The following is a 19,595-nucleotide window of genomic DNA, read 5'->3' as shown; positions in this document are numbered from 1 at the left end:
CATTTCTTGCACCCCTTTTTTGCTTTGGTAAGGCCAAGCCCCACAGGACACATCATACAAACGACCCCTGCCTTGAACTCACAGACTCAAGGGTTGAGGAATTGATTTACCCTCGCAGGATAACTATAAAGGTTTCCAACTGTCACACAGCATTAAAAATAACCCAACCCCCCCCAAACCGTAAGACGCGAAATCCTGATACACTTAAATGCTTCCTTTGCTGCAGCTGTTCCTCAGATTCCTAATCGTGGACTCACTACAAGGACCAGAGCAACAGGATTCTCTTCATTTTGTTTAGAATAAAAAAAAATTTTAAGGGACATTTCAAAATAATAAAAAAAAAAAAAACTGAAATTCAAATTCTGAAAATATCTTGCCTTTTTTATTAATCATGTCATCTAACACCAATTAAAAAAACAAATATGTGAATATGATATAAAAATACGATCCCAGGATTAACACTTTGTTGCAGGCACAGTTATCTCACAGAATAAATGTTTGGAGGGCCAGGGAAAAGAGTTTATTTTTGTTTTTGCTTCTCTTAAAAAAAATCCACAGCAGTGCAAGTAGGATCAGGATGGGGCCGGCGGGGGGGAAGAGTCTTAGCAGCAAAATGTCCAAGGTTCTCTAATCACAATCAAAACCAATGGATACTGGATTTAGGAAAAAAAAAAAAAAAAAAAAAAAAAGGGATGAAGGGGATGCTGCCCAGACCCATTCGTCATCAATCACTAAAAGACTTCCGTAGCAAAAGCCCCAAATTGTGACATATGAAGGACGTGCTCTATTACACAAGCAATCATAAAACGTATCCCTCAAGCTTTTGACCACGTCTGTCACTTAAATATATGTACAGGAATTGGGCTCCTCTTCTTATTCATGTCCTTTCAGGTCTCCACTGTTTGGTCACTCTGGGTGGGCTCTTGGTGTATTTTGCCACTTCTGGCCTCCAACATGTGAACAGCATTTGCACCACCGATGCTGCTCCTGCCTGCCTCGCCGGCCTTGGCTGTTTCTCGCAGAGGGTGGGCAAGGGGGATGGTTTAATGATCACTGTTCTGTTTCTCTCTCATCCAGGCATGAATCTGTTCTTTCAGTTCTGGCACTGAGAAAAGAAAGCAAAGAATTAATACCCCAGATGGGAGGGCTCTTCCTGAGAGATGATGCTTGTAGTTCTGTATAAAAGGAAAGAAAAGGCAATTCATTCCCTCACTGAACTGAAGGCTGAAGAAGAAATAGGACGTGAAAAGTAAGAACTGGAATTCTGTAGTGAAAAAGAGCAAAGAATGTTTTATGTCTTGTCCATTAAGTGTCAGAAACCATGTAGTGTCTGGATTTGTTAAATTTCCCCCTTCTGATTACTCTCTGATACACGATTTTGACCTCACTGCTCAGTACAGGTGAAGGCACTGCAGTTCGAGCCATGCCCTCCTCTACCTGGCTCCAGCATGCTCTCTGTCAGCGTCTGTCGGTTGAAGGGGTCCGTGGCGGAGTTCAGCAAGTGCCGCAAGATGATGGAGCGGTCCATGATGGTGCCAGAGGGCAGCCGCACGGGGTCAGTCATCAGGGTGTCCATCAGAGGGTCTACAGAGACAGAGCAAAGCAAACTCTGACCTAACAATAGAGCCTAAAACTGAAAAAGAAAACACAGTCCCTCCTATCAGTGAAAAATATAACCATAGGAAACAGCAACCAAATGGCCCCTACCAGGCCCCCAAGTTTAGAAGGAAATCAGCATTAGATAAAGGCATATACTTCACCTTTTGTAGAGGGGAAGCACCCTTTTGTCAGCTACTGCTGGGAGGAAAGAACAGACAAAAAAGACAGCAGGACAGACAGGCCCTCCCGAGCTGTATGGCGAAGATGGCAGGCTAGAATCAACCTTTCCTCTTAGGACTACTCAGAATTCTTTGAAAACATGAGTCCCCACTTGCAAAGGCAAGATTGACCTTAGAATCTTCAGGGTTGTTATCTGGTTTGAAATCAGGCTGAGGACTTTTTTCTCTTGTAATTTATAATATGAACTAAAGGTAGATAAACAGAATTTCAATTTCTGACCAGTGTCTCAAAAAGCAATGAGAGGGGCTTCCCTGGCAGTGGTTAAGAATCCGCCTGCCCGTGCAGGGGACACGGGTTCCAGCCCTGGTCCGGGAAGATCCCACATGCCGCAGAGCAACTAAGCCCTCACGCCGTAACTACTGAGCCTGTGCTCTAGAGCCCGCGAGCCATAACTACTGAGCCCACATGCCACAACTACTGAAGCCCACGCGCCTAGAGCCCGTGCTCCGCAACAAGAGAAGCCACTGCAATGAGAAGCCCACGCGCCACAACGAAGAGTAGCCCCCGCTCGCCGTAACTAGAGAAAGCCCACGCACAGCAACGAAGACCCAAGGCAGCCAAAAATAAAATAAATTAAATTAAAAAAAAAAAAAAAAAGTAATGAGAGCACAGAACGTCCTCTTCTAATGCTACATGTTTCAAGTTAACTCAAATCAAAGAATTCCACGTTAAAAAAGCGGGCCCACTCGCCTCTGAACTCGTCTGGGGCGTCACTGTAGTCGATTTCTGCACGCGCGTTCTTGGCCACGATCTCCTCCACCTTCTCAGCCAGAAGTTTAAACTTCTCTATCGCTATTGTGGATTTGATCCCTGCCTTCCGCATCTTCGAAATAACTTCTTCAAACAATTCTTTGCTGTAGGATCTCTGAAAATGAGGAAAGACACTGTGAGACGTAAATATATTTTAAGTGGAAAAAAGCAAGCTGCAGAAAATACCCAAAGCATCATCTGTTTTCTAAAAAAGCCCTAAAATTATAATGTACATATATAAATACTTCGACATGGCTATAAATACATAAAGACTGGGCTAACACACACCACACTGTACAAGGCCTCTGGAAAGGGCTTCAGGATCGAGGCAAATGAGGGCAATTTTTAAAAGTTTTAATTACTTTTATAGCAAACATCCATTTCTCTTAAAATTTAAATATTAAAAAGAGAAGGAAATATTAAAAAGAGAAGGACTGAAAGTCTACTTCAGTCCTTGCCAGGCACTGAGCCCTAGCAGCCTATGAGAGGAGGTGGAAATTTCAGTTCTTTTCCCTAAAGGTAAACATGGTGAAAACAACCCAATAGAGTTCATAATCAACAAGCACGTTCTCCCATTCCCTGTCAATCCTTATTTAAGATTTCTCAGTTCAACGCTGTTAAATGTCAGGGGCTCTACTGACGGGAGCAGACAGGGTTTATGCCTGTGAGAGTGGGAGGGCTGGTCTACACGGCAAGCGCCCACCAAAGACCCAGGCAAGCCTGGGTTTCAATCCTGGCTTTACCATCTACCTGCTGTGTGGTCTTAGAGAAAGCTCTAACTCTCCTGAGCCCCAGTTTCCTCAGGTGTAAAATGGGGGTAGTAACACCTACCCCACAGGTGCCTAATTTATATATATCATTGCCATTTCAAAATATCAAAGTATATCCTATTTTGCATTTACGGCAAAATCACTGAATGCTTGTCACTTTAGTGACAGTGATGCAAATGGAGGAGGGGAATGACTAAATCTGAAACTCTGAATGATAGGACCATAATCTGTGACCTGTGATTTCTAAACGAGGATTCACATGAACATCATGGGATGAACTCATCTCAATACTTGTGTTCCCTTAGAAGGCTGGAATGAAAGTCCTCAGTCTTTCTTCGGGTTCTTTTTTAACTTCAGTTTCTAAATAAGTGCACATGCTCACTTTCTCTCTCCACACACAGCCACGCCCCTTATTTAATCCATGCAACTCAGGGGAAAAGAGAGGAGAGGACAAAAAGCCAGCAGAGCACTTGGGCTTGGCAATAATCCTTTAAAATAATTTGAAAAGTTCAGAGAGCCTCGGTTATAGTCTTCTGAAACTAAATTACTACATTAGGTCAACAGATACTTTATTTGGTGTCTACTTATTATGAGCCAGGTAAGCTACAGTCCCCGTCCCTTTGGGAAGAGGCACAGGGGATAAATGGCCAAAGGGTTATGGTGAGATGTTGGAAGGGCAGAAACGCACAGGCTGGGTGCTGCTATCCACACTACTGAGACTATTCACCTTGAACTTCTCTGTGTAAACAAGTAGTCGTTCTTAGCCCATTTACTATTCTCGAAAATATCACCCACTCTATTTCTCAAAAGATGATTGAGTTTTTAACCAACTGACTTCTGCCTGCTATTAAGTCAACTTCTAAGATAGAGCAGTGGAGTGAGCATTATCAGAAATCAAAGGGTAGGGACTTCCCTGGTGGGGCAGTGGTTAAGAATCCGCCTGCCAATGCAAGGGACGTGGGTTCGAGCCCTGGTCCGGGAAGATCCCACATGCTGCGGAGCAACTAAGCCCGTGTGCCACAACTACTGAGCCTGCGCTCTAGAGACCATGTGCCACAACTGCTGAAGCCCGCGTGCCTAGAGCCCATGCTCCGCAACAAGAGAAGCCACCGCAATGAGAAACCTGCACACTGCAACAAAGAGTAGCCCCCGCTCACTGCAACTAGAGAAAGCCTGTGAGTAGCAATCAAGACCCAGCACAGCCAAAAAAACAGAAATAAGAAATCAAAGGGTACTTATGATAAGGGGACATGGCACTCAGTTTCAAAGAGCAGTGGTGTCAATGAATCGACCAAATACAGATTACTGAGCTGCTGCTTCAAGTTCAGTGTGGATGGTGTCAGAGAGGAAGCAAAGATGTTGTGTTTTTTTTTTTGGCTGTGCTGGGTCTTGGTTGTTGTGTGCGGGCTTTCTCTAGTTGCGGCAAGTGGGGGCTATGCTTTGTTGTAGCGCACGGACTTATTGCGGTGGCTACTCTCGTTGTGGAGCACAGGCTCCAGACACGCAGGCTCAGTGGCCATGGCTCACGGGCCCAGCCGCTCCGCGCCATGTGGGATCTTCCCGGACCGGGGCACGAACCCGTGTCCCCTGCATCGGCAGGCGGACTCTCAACCACTGCGCCACCAGGGAAGCCCAGCAGGCAGACTCTCAACCACTGAGCCACCAGGGAAGCCCGGCAGGCAGATTCTTAACCACTGTGCCACCAGGGAAGCCCAGGCTGATTCTTAACTACTGGACCACCAGGGAAGTCCCAAGATGTTGTTCTTGACCTCAAGGATCTTACAGAATGGCTACAGAAATTAAACATAAAAATATCTGCAAATCATATATCTGATAAAGGTCTAGTATCCAGAATATATAAAGAACTCACACAGAATATATAAAGAACAAAACAGAAAGAATCCAATTTAAAAAATGGATAGGGGCTTCCCTGGTGGCGCAATGGTTGAGAGTCCGCCTGCTGATGCAGGGGACGTGGGCTCATGCCCTGGTCTGGGAGGATCCCGCATGCCGCGGAGCAGCTGGGCCCGTGAGCCATGGCCACTGAGTCTGCGCGTCCAGAGCCTGTGCTCTGCAACAGGAGAGGGCAGAGCAGTGAGAGGCCCGCGTACCAAAAAAAAAAAAAGAATCCACCTGCCAATGGAGAGGACACAGGTTTGAGCCCTAGTCCAGGAAAATTCCCACATGCCGTGGAGCAACTAATAAGCCCGTGCACCACAACTACTGAAGCCCGCGAGCCTAGAGCCCATGCTCCGCAACAAAAGAAGCCACCGCAATGAGAAGCCCACACACTGCAACAAAAAGTAGCCCCCACTTGACGCAACTAAAGAAAGCCCGCGTGCAGCAATGAAGACCTAATGCAGCCAAAAATAAATAAATAAAATAAAAAATGGATGAAGGGGAGTTCTCTGGTGGTCCAGTGGTTAGGACTCGTGCTTTCACTACCGAGGGTCTGGGTTGAATCCCTGGTCAGGGAACTAAAATCCCACAAAGCTGCTTGGTGCGGCCAAAGAAAAAGAAAAAGATGAAGGATCGAACAGACATTTCTTCAAAAAAGATACACAAATGGCCAGCAAGTACACGAAAAGATGTTCAACAGCATTTGTCATTAGGGAAATGCAAATCAAAACCACAGTGAAATACAACTTTACTCCCACTAGGGTGGCTATTTAAAAATAAAAAATCAAAACAGAAAATAGCAAGTGTTGGCGAGGATGTGGAGAAATTAGAACCTTCGTACACTGCTGGTGGGAATGTTAAACATAGAATTACCATATGACTCAAATTCTACTCCTAAGTATATCCCAAAGAATCGAAAATAGGTATTCAAACACTTTTACATGAACATTCACAGGATACTATTTATAACAGCCAAAAGGTGGAAACAATTCAAATGTCCATCAATGGATGAATGAACAAACCAACCATGGTATAGCCATATAATGAAACATTAAGCCGTAAAAAGGAATCAGGTACTGATACGTGATATAACATGAATGAACCTCGAAAGCATGCTACATGAAAGAAGCCAGACACAAAAGGTTATACATTGTATCATTCCATTTACATGAAATATTCAGATAGGCTAATAGATAAATGTAAAAATAGGTAAAATAAAGACAGAAATCAGTCTAGTGGTTGCCAGGAGCTGGGGTGAGGACGAAGGGACACTGACTGCTTAATGGGTACGGGATTTCCTTGTGGGGGTGATTAGAGGTGATGGTTGTACAATACTGTGAGCGTACTAAATGCCACTGAATTACACACTTCAACATGGTTAATTTTATGTTATGTGAATTTCACCTCAAAAAAAAAAAAGGAAGGCTGCAGGACTTCCCTGGTGGCGCAGTGGTTAAGAATCCGCCTGCCAACGCAGGGGACATGGGTTTGAGTCCCGGTCTGGGAAGATCCCACATGCTGCGGAGCAACGAAGCCCGTGTGCCACAACTACTCAGCCTGTGCTCTAGAGCCCGCGAGCCACAACTACTGAAGCCCACGCACCTAGAGCCCGTGCTCTGCAACAAGAGAAGCCACTGCAATGAGAAGCCCGCGCACCGCAACGAGGAGTAGCCCCCGCTCGCTGCAACTAGACAAAGCCTGCGTGCAGCAATGAAGACCCAACACAGCCAAATAAATAAATAAATTTATTTTAAAAAAAGGAACGCTGCATAGGAGAAGTGAGATTTCACATGGGCTCTTTCTTTTTTTTTTAATTTTTATGGTTGCGGCATGAGGGATCTTCGTTGAGGCATGCGGGATCTTTCACTGCAGCGCATGGGCTTCTCTTTAGTTGTGGTGTGCAGGTTCCAGAGCGCAAGGACTCTGTAGTTTGTGGCACGCGGGCTCTCGTTGAGGCATGCCAGTTCAGTTGTTGTGGCGCGCGAGCTTAGCTGCCCCGCGGCATGTGGGATCTTGGATCCCCAACCAGGGATTGAACCTGCGGTCCCTGCATTAGAAGGTGGATTCTTTACCGCTGGACCACCAGGGAAATCCCAAGATTTTTTTTCCCTTTTTTATTTTTTAAAAGTCTTTATTGAATTCGTTACAATATTGCTTCTGTTTTATGTTTTGGTTTTTTGGCCAGGAGCCATGTGGGATCTTAGCTCCCTGACCAGGGATCAAACCCACACCCCCTGCACTGGAAGGTGAAGTCTTAATCACTGGACCACCAGGAAGTCCCCATTACATGGGCTCTTTACTACTATTGTTTAATGGAACATGGTGTTAACAGACAGCGCTCCGTGAACAACAGATCTGCCGTCCATCTGCCCGGAGACCACAGGCAGACTTGGCCCTCAGTGCAGCTTGCTGTGTCAGGCTAAGGCCTCTCTCTCTCCTGGGCTCCAGGGACAACTGTCCTGTCGCACTTCCTCTCTGACGAGGGGCTCTCTCCTAAGGCCTGTGAGTGTAAGGCTCAGGGCTCCTCGCGCTGGGGCCTTCTGCCACCTCTCCCGGGCACCTGTCTTCCGCCCGCTCTCGGTGCACAGGAGAGAAGGCTCTCAGTTTCTTCCCTTGCTCGGCTGCTGTTTTTTTTCTCCTCTGTCTCCCCAGGAAAACAAGACATACCAGACGGAACCAGAGCGAAGCAAGGGCACTGCTCCCAAGGGAGAAGACGAAATTCTACCACCTCCCTGGAGCTTTCTAGTCTTCCATCCTTCCACCCCCAGCACCCCCCCAGCCCCTCTTCCGAAACAATCCAGTGGGCAGGCCCCTCATCAGCTTACAGCCCATACAAATGGAAAGTGTCCAACGATCAAGACAAATGCCACACTGTACAAGGCAGCAAAGAAACCACTTCAAAAGTGTTTTTCTCTCCACTGTGCTGCTGGCACTTGTGGGCCTGCTTCACGTGTCTGCAAGAACAGAGCTATTTAGACATTCGAGAAGACCCATGTGTCACTGTGCAGAAATCACTGCCTGTGACTCAAGCCACGTGCCACCACAGGCCACCACCTGTGCCACCACCACAAGCCATAGGCATTACCAGGCAGTGTGGACGTTTTGTTGGTCACCAAGGAAAGGCAGCTGGAAGCACTCGGAAACACTCCTTTGTCACCCACTTGGTTTGCACCGTCTCAGTGGGTGTGCTGTGCTCACGCACCCTGCAAACTTTATGTTACGTGTTATAACCGCTTGCGACGTGGCAGCCACAGCAAGACCTACCAGGAGAAGAGGGAGCAGGCTAAACGACCCTTCTGAGTCCCTGACAGTGAAAGCGGAGGAGTCCCCGGGGACTCCTCACACCCGACCTCTGGCTGGGCCGGAGAGGCCCAGCTCCAGCTGGCCTGCTGCCCAAGCAGACGACCTGACCTTGCCTGGGGAGCGTTTCCATTTCCTGTCCCTCTTAAGGCTACCGCTTATCTTCCATTTCTCAATATGTGCAGCATCATACAGTCGTAGGCTAGAGAATCATTTCAGCGTCTACCCAAAGTAACTGCAAACACCTAACCCGCTCTTTTAACGCGACTTTTTATGGAAAAACTGCTTTAGACATATGTGGTTTTTTCCATTGCAGGTGCTTTGTCAAGACCACATCTCTTGCTTTATCCAAAAGTACCTATGTATGAGAATTATGTCTCAATAAAGCTGTTATTGAAAAATAAAAAGTACCTACAATTCCCCTATTTTGACCTTTGGATGAGATATAAGTAAAGAATCTTCTGGAATGCCTAGAGATGGTTACCCTGAGATGTGAGTTAATACTTGGATAAATAATGTGAACAACGATGTGGAGACTGAAACGGACGTGGCACTTTGGGGGCATTTTAAGTGGAGAGCAGAGAAGCTGAGAACATGGGCTCAGGGCCAGACTGCCAGGTGGGAGTCCTGCCTCTGCCTCACATCAGCTGTGCAGCGTGTTAACCTCCGTGTGCCTCCCTGAAAAGCAAGGAATCCACCTAAACCTCAGTCGTAGGGTCCTGTGAGGATTACAAGTGAAAATGTGAAAAGTGGCTAAAACTTGATGTGTGGTTAGTAACATCAGTTACTATAACACTGAAGATGCTGCAGGACACAGGACCGTGGAGGGAGGGGAAGCCCTTCATGAGATAATGAAAAATTAAACATGAGGATGGACAGGGGCCGCTTGGACTAAATTGGTAGCTGTGGAAATGAAAACCACAAAATGGATACGATCAGAGGGACGCAAGGAATAAAGGAGGGAAGAATGTAAATATAACGTACACGGTTTGAAACCTGGAACCACAGAAATAATGGCAACACTGAAGCTGTTATTAAATCTCCTTCTTGGGAAGAAGATTTGGAATCCCTGAGAAAACCAGGCTCTTTCTGGAAATGTAACCGATTTGTCGAGTGAGGCCCTTAGCAGGATGGGTACAAACTCAACTGGAGACGGATCTGAGAGCCAAATCTGCTCTTTACGCCCAAAGGAAAACAACTGAGTCACATCCATTTACACCAGACAAGTTCCCCTTGCCACTGTGGCCATTATTTCTATTTACAAACTAAAAACTTCTCAAACCACGTTTTGAAAAGTGTCACCTTCCTTGATTTCAAGTGGGGAAAATCCAAGAACAGATGGATATGTAATCGCGCAGGGTCTGCCGGGAAATCCACAGGGAAGCAAACTCAAGTCACCCACTTCAGGAGCCTGAACTCCAGGCTCCCTCTGAAACTGTTCCCTTGGGCACTAACCTGGTCGTCAGCAATGGCTTTAGCGAACCGGGCACAGTCCAGCTGCAAGTAAATATCCGTCAGTTGGTCCAACAGCTTCTTTGGTTCAAAGCCATATTTCTCAGGGTTTTCAACTTTCAGGTCACGGCACTTAGGGCCACAGAGTTGCTGAAGGTTAAAGTTCAGCATCGCAGCCAATCGGGGTCCGAGTTCCTAGGAAATCACAGGATAATAGGACAACTCATGCTGTTGAGACAAGCAAGAAGGACCCAAAACTCCCATTTCAGTGGAGGAACAGGAATTGGCAGGCTCCATCTTCAAAGAATCCCTTATATGTGCTATACCATACGCTGAAGAAGGACATTCCATTCAAACTTTTCTTTACTCTCCATTTCTAACCCAGTAATTCTAATACTTCACAGAATGTTGCATGCTGATGGAATATTTATAAATACCAAAAAGGCAACATTTTCATTAAATTCATGCTTTAATTATAAAAACAAGGATCACTTCGAATTTGTTAATAGGTAAAAGAGGGAAACTATTCATAATTCCATCATCATCACACGTGTCATGAAAGTTTCTGGAGTACGCTCTTTCAGCCATCATTTTATGCATTATTTTTCTATAAATTTCAAGTCCCTGACAGTTCAGGCAATATGCACTGTTCTTATTTATTTATCGGATGCAAAGAGTGAAGAAATATAAAAGAGGTAGAAGATAAAATTTATGTCTTGAATAGTTTTAAATCTAGCCAGTGAGACAAGACAAACTTAAATGAAACAACTAAAAACTAATTATGAAATAATATCCTATAACCCCACAAGGTGACACAGTACCTACTACAGGTGGGCATACATTGCTTTAAGCAAACCTGAAATAGGAACACCTGGCTTATAGAGTGTTAAACACCGGCCATAAAAAATGAGCCATGAAAGCTTCTCTTTAAGTAACAAGGTTTTCATTAAATTTCACGACTGGATTTATACAAATTCAACTTAAATTTGGCTTCTAAAGGACCTGCTTTTGCACAAAGTAAAAAGTACTCCTGTATTTAATTGTTAAGAAACTGTGAGGTAAAGGAGGGATAAGAATAGTCTCAAGCAATTTTTATAGTTTCTGACCTTCTGAACAATCAAAGAGCACTGCCATCGGAGTAGTTGAACACAAAATAAAACATGACTTAGAGCAGGGATTGGCAAACTGCTAGCTGCAAGACGTATCAGGCCTGATGCCTCACTTCATGGAGTTTTACTGGAATACAGCAAAAGCATAGCTAGCAGCTGCAATAGAGGCCACGTGGCCTACAATGCCGAAACTATTTACTGTCTGGCCTTTATAGAAAAAGTTTAAAGAAGTCCATCTGCGAACCTTTAAGGGAAGCAAGTGTCTGAAGTACCTTATCTAAATGAGCTGAGTGTTCTTACGCTTTCAGTGGCGCACTGTTTTGCTTCGTGTTCTGCTGCTCTCGCACTGAAATCTATTTATGAAGAGACATGAAATGTAAACGGGACAGAGGAGGGGGCTCATCTCTTGAGTTGCACGTAGGACAGGGTGTAGTGATAATGATGGAGGTGAGAGTAAACAGGGAAACTGGAGGAGACGTGTAGTAAAATTATATCCCACTGTGAACTTGTCTCCCTGTGGGCAAGTCACTACCAAATCTCAGGCCCCTTTCTTGCCTTCCTCGCTATCCTGGCCCCGGCCCCACCATAAGACTTCTAAACTCTGTGTGTGTGTTTGCGTGCATGTGTGAGTGTGTGTGTGTGTTGCGGGGGATTGTTGAAGAGAAGCAGAGATCTTCATTTATGCCCCTCAGTTTCGATTTCAGAAACAGGATCCCGGTCTCATCAATCAAGTCATGGCCAAACAATCTGGCTACCTTTGACCTATCATAAACCCTAATTATGGCTCTCATTAACCTTTGGTTTCCTGAGTGTAACAAACCTACACTGAAGAGAACCAAAGATCTTATACACTATCAATTATTTCTACTTAATATAGTCTCATTTCCAACTGATGTCACCTATACTTTTCCTATAAATAAAATACTGGAGTCGACGATGACAAAAATACGTCACAGCTTCAACATTAATAATCCAACGTGCTGTCTCAGCAGAAAGTGATGTAAGTTATCTTGGAAGTGACCTCTGGCACACTTCAGACTACCGATAGAATGTTGTGTGTATCGATTAGCATAACTGGGAACAAAATCAGTAACAGAATCTCACCGATGGGTGACTGTGGTGCTGAAACACCCAGGATTTCAACAACTACTCTATTTAGTTATAAGTGATAGACTCTGAATGTGGAATCCAACAGACAAAACAAACACCCCCAAGGTTCTACTCACAGGTCTGAGGAATGGCTTCTGGACCTGCTTGGTGAGGATATGGAACATGTCCACGGTTTCTGTCGCCAGGGCAAGATATGAGCGTGAAACGCGCTCATCCTGAGCGAGCTGGGACTGGCGGGCCTGCTGCTGATCCTGGGGGACAGTGAACAGATGCCAGACACATCTCAGTACAGTCAGCAGCTCGGCAAACACCAAGTGCGAAGGAAAAATACAGTCAGCTCATAACTGGGAAAGTGCAGAATACAGCCAACATACTTAGGGAATGATACAACAACCTGTACAGCAAACCTCCCAGATTACTGAGGTTTATTCCTTTCGCCATCGGATGTCTTTAGGGCTTTGAAGAAGGGGACCTTGGCACATAACTTACATGAGACTCAGTTTCCTCAATGATAAAAGAACTCACCATCAACTTCTATGCAGGACGCAATAAGTGATTCTTACATCCTGCCTGATACACGTGCTAATAAAGGATATTCACCTTCCTTAATAACAACGTCTGCGTAGTCATCGTTATTTTGAAAACCACAGGCGTGCTGCGCTATCACACTGGCCTACAGGTTTCGCCACAACACCAAGGGCCTGTAGATTGCTCAGCTTTTGAATTTTGTCTCTCCACATCGGTTAGGCTGTCAACCTCTACAACTGTCAGCATGCTTGCCTCTGGTGCCATCCTCCTCCTTCTACTCTGCCATAGGCTGGGAAACAAGACAATAAAGTGTATTTGACTCATGGGTAAAATAAGGTGGAATCTACTGAAGGCTCTGTGATAGACCAAATACAGAAACATCAGTACAGGCGTAAATTCCTACATCTGCTCAGAGGCCTGTTTACTTTACCTTGGGGGAGGGGAAACAGCTAGAACAGCTGATGTAGCCACACGAGTGCCCCCTGGGTAAGTGCCCGGTGGAGATCCTGCACCAGTGCTGGGTGACCTGCCCACCGCCCTTCGGTCAGGAACGAAAGGCTGAAGCAGGGAGGATGGAGGGAGAGCAAGGTGAGAACCACCTCAGTGTGTGTGTGGGTGTCACATTCATTCATCAATCAGTGTGATCCAGCCCCTTCCACAGGCCAGGCCTCCTTTAGTCCTGGAGATGAAGCATAGAACATGACCAAGAAGGCTGCCTACCTCATGGAATTTAGATGCCAGTTAGGGAGATAAGCAATAAGCAGACACCCACCCAGATACAGATAAGTCCGATAACGATGAAGAAAAATAAAGCCGGGCTGGGGTGGCAGAGGAGGGGTAAGAAGTGTGCTGGGGCTGGGGTGCTAGTCTGGAAAGGGTGGTCAGGGAAGGCCTCTCTGAGGAGGTAACATTTAAGCAGGTATCTGAAGGAAGTGAGTCAGCAAGATCCAGGGGAAAAGCACTCCGGGCTCAGGGAACAGCAAGTGCAAAGGCCCTGCTGTTCGGTGGAAGATCAGGGAGGCGAGTGGGGGCAGGGTAGCATGAGCGAAGGGGAAGGGCGGGGCCGAGACTGCAGTGCCCTCCAGGCCCGAGTGTGAGAACTCGGGAAGCCTGGAAGGGCTCCGAGCAGAGCAGGGATGAGAGGCTGACAGATTTTAACACCATCCTGCTGGAATGCACATGGGCAAGGGTGGAGGCCGAAACCAAATGGGGGGCTACTCCAGTAATGCAGGTTAAGAGACGGTAGTGAGCTGGAGGTGGGGGAAGAGGTCAGATAACAAACATACTTTAGGACAGAGCCCAGGGGCCTTTGCTGGGAGAGGGAGGAATCAAGGAAGACTCCAGAAGGTGCTGAGCCAGAGCAATGAGCAGAATGCAGTCGGCACTTCCTGAGACAGGGCAGTCTGGAGAGGAGGTCTGGGGGACGACATCGAGGGCTCAGTTTTGGACAAGTCAGGTTTGAGATCCTATTAGACCACTGGGCAGGGGCAGGTCAACAGCTGGTTATGTAAGCCTGAATCAGGAGTGAGCCGGGCTGGGGAGGCACATTTTGGAGTCGTTAGAATTCAGACAGCTAAAGCCTTGGAACAGATGAGATCAGCTAGCAGTGATTTTCAACTGGGGGCATCAGGCCACGTGTGGGAATGTTTCCGGTTGCATGGTGACCCAGGGTCGGAGGGAAGCATCACTGGCATTAAATGGGCATGAGCTAGAGACGCTAAAGGTCCTGCAGTGTCTGGGACCTTGTCGCATAGCAAAGAATTATTCTTATAGCAAAACTCCAACCAGCATCCTCACCGTGAAACACACGACCTAGGGAACAAGTATGGAGAGAGAAGAGAAGCCTGAGAGCTGAGCACCTGGGAGGACCAGGCAGGGAGGCAGGAGGCAGGAAGTGACTCCAAAGTCAAGCAGACCTGATTCTGAAGGAGCATTGTTTTAGGGATTATTTATGCCCTTTTCCATCCGTTGACCCAGAAAAATCAATAGTATCTGCTCAGTCGCCTCATAAACAAATGCTCTTATTATAAGCACTGACTCTGGACGAGGTAACGTGCCACAGACCGGCATCCCAACATCGACAACGTAAGCTGGTCCAACATTCGCATCATGAGTGACATAAAGAGGTGTTACAGGAGTGGGGAGAAAGGTGAGACTTTGCAGCTCCACTGATGGGGCAGGTCAGCTGTGAGGGAGTATTTGGACAAGACCTCCCTCAAAGAATGGGTAAGATTTTAATACGTAAGAGTAGAATGTACAGCATTTTGGACAGAAGTGTCTCAAGGCAAACAAAGCAATAGGTGCTACACATCCTGAACACTTTCTCTGGGCTGGCCACGAACTACGTCCTCACCATCTGTCTCTCCTTACAACTTTCCCACAAGGCAAGAACTATCTCTGACTTACGGGCTAGGAAACAGCGAGGAAGAACTTTTAATGTACGGCAGTGACAGTTCTCAAACCCAGGTCCCCTGGACCCCGAAGCTGGGGCTCTTGCAACTACAGGTCATCTGTTTCCCCGGCACGTTCTGCAAAGGCCGGGGAACTGGACCAGATTCGAGCTGATGGACTGTGACAAGGGGCAAGCATGGGAGGATGTCTTAGAGCCACCCTGGGGAGCCTCAGGCCTGGGGGTGATGCCGCCCCATGGGAAACCGAGAGCAGCAGGAGGAGAGTTTTGGAGGCACAGGAGCGAAACAGTTTAAGATGTGTTTAGAAATGCATACGAGGCTGGTGGGTAGGATGAACGCCATCGAAAGGGTGCCAGCACAGTGCCGAGGGAAAAGATGACGACCACTGCGCCACCTCATGAATACAATTAGAGGGGCTCAAGGAGCGTGGTGGCATGGACACCGGAGAAATCCAGCATCCACGGACTCTGCGCAAAGCCCCCCCAGAAGGTTTAAGTTTGTAGTTGAAGCATGTTGGCTACAGTAAGACGTAAAATTCTCATCAAAGCTGCAGGAATACTTGGAATGAAAACCTTCCCTAAGTGTGCTTCGACATTCTACGTTTAAGAGAGTTTTGACTCCACAGCTTTAGAACAACCTCGGTACCATCTTCATCTCGAGAATGCTGCTGCGAGTAAAGAAAAAGCGGTCCTCCCAGCTTTCCGGAAAGCAGTTCTGATTTTGAACCTAACAAAACCAGGAGCAGAACTAAGCAATATATGAAGTCACCAATAGCTGCGAAGGGCCTAATAACTGACCGGGGAACCGTCTAAATGGTGGCAATCAATGTCAGGAGAGGGCAGTGTGCTGTCACTGGTACAGCAGGAATTTCTCATGGAACCTGGCAAAACGGACCTCTTTTCTGTTTATAACTGAACATAAAAACCAAGATGTACTGAGAGGAAAAACACCCCATCAGAGCCCTCCTGAGTTAGTCACACAGATGTCCAAAGAAGATCGTGCGAACAAACCAAATTCTTGACTAGCAGACAGAGTTCTAGAGATTTATTTCCTACTTTCCTACATCTTAACATATTCCAACAATAAAAGCTCTTCTGCAAAACAGCCCTTGGAAGTTAAAAAGGCAGAGAGAGTTTTCAGGACAAAGACTTCTCACCTCATTTCCTAGCTTTAGGTCAAGTGTTTAAGGGTTCTCCTACCCCAAACCTGGGCTCTAACTTCACAGAAGCCCACAGGTGGGATGGTAACAAGTACCGACAAGTCTGTCGGACCTAAGCCTTCAGACCCAGATGCAGCCCCCAAAGCAGGGCTCTGCCTGGGGCCAAGGCTGCTTCCCTGCGATGCTGTCCCATCACCTGGACCGTGTCCTCACCCGGGGCAGCTGGTCCCACTGTTCTTTGTTCTTCATCTCTTCTTGCACTTCGTGGATCCGCTTCAAAGACTCCAGGCTTTCATCGAGCAAAAATGTTGTGTCGTTTATCAGCATGTTTATATAGCGGACAAACTGCTTCCCGGAACTAAAAAGGCAATTACACGGTACATGGTCACACATTTCCCTGGAGCGGAGGTGCAGCTCTGGTGCTGCAGCCCCACATCTCCTGAGACCTTGTTATTCTTCTGTATTAATTGATAAGCTCATTCCACCGATGTGCTACAGCCACCCTGCACGGTTCCCGAGAGCCAAGTCCTAACATTCTAGAGTTCTGCGAGCAAATTCTTTGGTAGCTCAAATTTGGCAACAGTGGTGGTATTTACACCCTGGACGACCAGCAAATGCTGATTTTTCTCCCCCTCCAGAGAGTGGATTTACCAGCACTCCCCAGCTCATTCCCTCAATAATTTTAAGTAGAGAAAACACTCTTCCAGACTAGAAAAGAAAATATGCTTAAACTCCCCAACATACAAGGAAAGCACAAATACCCACATATAAGAGATAAGAGAACTTCCGATACAGTTCTTCTTTATTATAAAGAAAGACAGGTTGAAGAAAAAGTGGAAGCTGTAATACTGATAAAGTAGGATATTAACATACTTTATGGAAACAGAAGTTTCCAATCTCTGGAACTGTCCTGCATATCCTATTATAATGGACGGACTTGCTGGTGAGCTGAGATGGCTTGGCCAACCGGTTAGGCTCTGTATCTGCCAGATTAGTAGAGAAAAGAGGAGCTACACTTCAGGATCTACTTTTGGGTGACCAGAGGGCAGTGAGCCCATGCCGGGGGTGCGGGGAAGAGAAGTTCCTGTGAACAAGGGCAGAGGCCTGGATTTCAGGAACATGGGAAGTTCAGGATGAACTCTCCAGGCAGATGAAGCTGTGGGCCTGCCTGGGCTCCTAAGCTCATGCCAAGCTTTTTTTGCTGGAATGTAATTCTGATGACAAGAGCAGTTCATGGAGATAACAAACTTAAAGAGGTTACTCTGCAGAAAGGTGTCTAGCAAATGGCTACTCCACTGGTCGTACTTATACTGTTGACTAGTAACTCAGTAAACAAGTGACAGCTAGGCTTGACCAAAGACTGAACATGGGTTGCAAAAGATCCAAGGAGATGGGATAAAATCTCTTCTGAAGAATAATTCAAGAGTTCAATATTTTCACCTACCTTTCTATTTGAAGCACCTTTCTTTTAAAAGTAACTTAGATGGAATTACTAATGTCCAGGTTTAAGTAGTCACCGAAATTTCAGGTTGGTAATGAAAAGCCCTTAATCAAGGTCTAGGGCCTCACTACAAAGAACGTCACTTCAAGTGACAGCCTTACCCTATCTGCTTCTGAATCTGAAGTTCTCCTTACATTTCTAACTCTAAAGCTTGGTATCATATTCAAGAGCACCGTAAGATCTCATTTCAGGCATTCTGCAAATTCATTTAATACTGTACTCAGGAAACACCAAAAAACACAACACATCACTTCAGAATAGTTATAGATTCTTTCTCTACGTATACCATGCCCGCAGTATCTTGAAAAATCTAAAGTTCAGCAATGTCTGTCAAGCACAGAGATTTAGGTAACCCTACTCACATTTAGTAGTACCATCTGGAAAACTTAAGGGAGGCTGAGACCAAGCAAACAGTCAACAAGAACCCAGCTGTGAAAGTTTTTAAGCGGCCACTCTACCTGTGATTTGCAAGAGAGCAAGCTGTGACATTAGGGGCCCAATACTCACTTGAACTCCTCCATAAAGGTGCCATGGTGAGCTATATTTTGCCAAAGGCTTTTAAAAATGGTGCTAATATGATAGCGAATGGTGAACTTGTCATAGAACTCGCTGGTGGCTCCGGTATGCTCAACATCTAAAGAAGAAAGACAAGGGACTGAAGCATATGTACTTTCTTCCCTTTCTAAAAGCAGTTATTGCTGCTACAATGTCATTGAATGAATAATACAAATCTGCAAAATCACAGATGTGATAAAATTTTGTCTATATCTCACATGGAAGGCAGAAGAGAAATTACGAGGTGGTTTTGAAGACAAAAGTTTCACAACGAAGGTCTGGCAATGACACAATAACAAAAGGAACTGGGCTGGGAAAATAGCGTGGCAACACCCATGACCAGAATCTGAATTCTCATAACTCCCCCAATTTTCTTACTAATTTATAGAAATTCCATAGAACTTTAAATGAGTATCCCTGAGCAGGAAAAAAATTGGGTTAAGTTTTATTAAGGGCCACATACCTACTAAATGTGACTATTATTTTAACTACTTTCGTATAATTGATGTTCTAAAAGTAGAGAAAAGCATAGTAAATCTCTATGTACTCATCATTCATTTACCAATTACCATCATCCATGTATCTTTTCACATGGAACAAAGATCAAACTTAGTTATCCAAAAGACAAACAGCTTAAGCATGAGAAATTCCTGAATTCGTGACAAATCTTAAAAAGAAGGAAAACTGTCAGGTAAAGACAGTACGACTCAAGGAAAAGATAAAAGGCACCCTATAAATGCTGGTGGGGATGAACAGACAATATTACAAAATGTATCACAAGCCATCAGTATGCCCATCTTTCTGACCCACCAATTCTATTCAAGAAAACACATGTTCAAAGACTGATCTCCAAGGATACTCATTAAAGTACTATTTATATGAAAAAAATATAAATAATCCAAGTGCCCAACAGAGAACACAAAAAGGTATTTGTGATATATTAAGTGAAAACCATAGGCTACCAAACAAAATATACAGTTTGGGTCCAATCATATTAAAAAATACACACACACTCATACACACGATATACAAATTGACTGGAAAGATACAGAGCAAAATGTTAACAGATTCTCTCTGAGTGCAGAGATTATCAATGATTTTTATTTTCTTTTTGCTATTTTCTATATTTGCCAATGAACAGTTTCTTGGGATTAAAAAGGAAAGTAGTTATTTAAAGATAAAAGGAATAAGCTAAGACCCATGGTACAAAGA

General features: G+C 45.5%; 1 protein-coding gene across 1 annotated transcript in view; it reads right to left on the bottom strand.

Moving 5' to 3' along the window:
* Positions 1–363: 363 nt before the first annotated feature.
* The window catches only part of UBE4B (ubiquitination factor E4B), an 80,926-nt gene continuing 61,694 nt past the window's right edge, over positions 364–19,595 (bottom strand). The window contains exons 20-26 of the mRNA XM_065876495.1: positions 18,336–18,462; positions 16,541–16,685; positions 12,346–12,480; positions 10,014–10,205; positions 2,530–2,704; positions 1,438–1,584; positions 364–1,105 (exon numbers count right to left, since the gene is read on the bottom strand). Coding sequence (XP_065732567.1) covers positions 1,044–1,105; positions 1,438–1,584; positions 2,530–2,704; positions 10,014–10,205; positions 12,346–12,480; positions 16,541–16,685; positions 18,336–18,462 — 983 coding nt within the window. The 3' untranslated portion in view covers positions 364–1,043. The remainder of the gene's footprint in view (positions 1,106–1,437; positions 1,585–2,529; positions 2,705–10,013; positions 10,206–12,345; positions 12,481–16,540; positions 16,686–18,335; positions 18,463–19,595) is intronic.

This window comes from Phocoena phocoena, chromosome 1, assembly GCF_963924675.1.
Source record: "Phocoena phocoena chromosome 1, mPhoPho1.1, whole genome shotgun sequence".
In the NCBI taxonomy this organism is placed as follows: domain Eukaryota; kingdom Metazoa; phylum Chordata; class Mammalia; order Artiodactyla; family Phocoenidae; genus Phocoena; species Phocoena phocoena.
The sequence above is the reverse complement of the archived record's forward strand: the minus strand, read 5'-3'. Positions and strand labels throughout refer to the sequence as shown.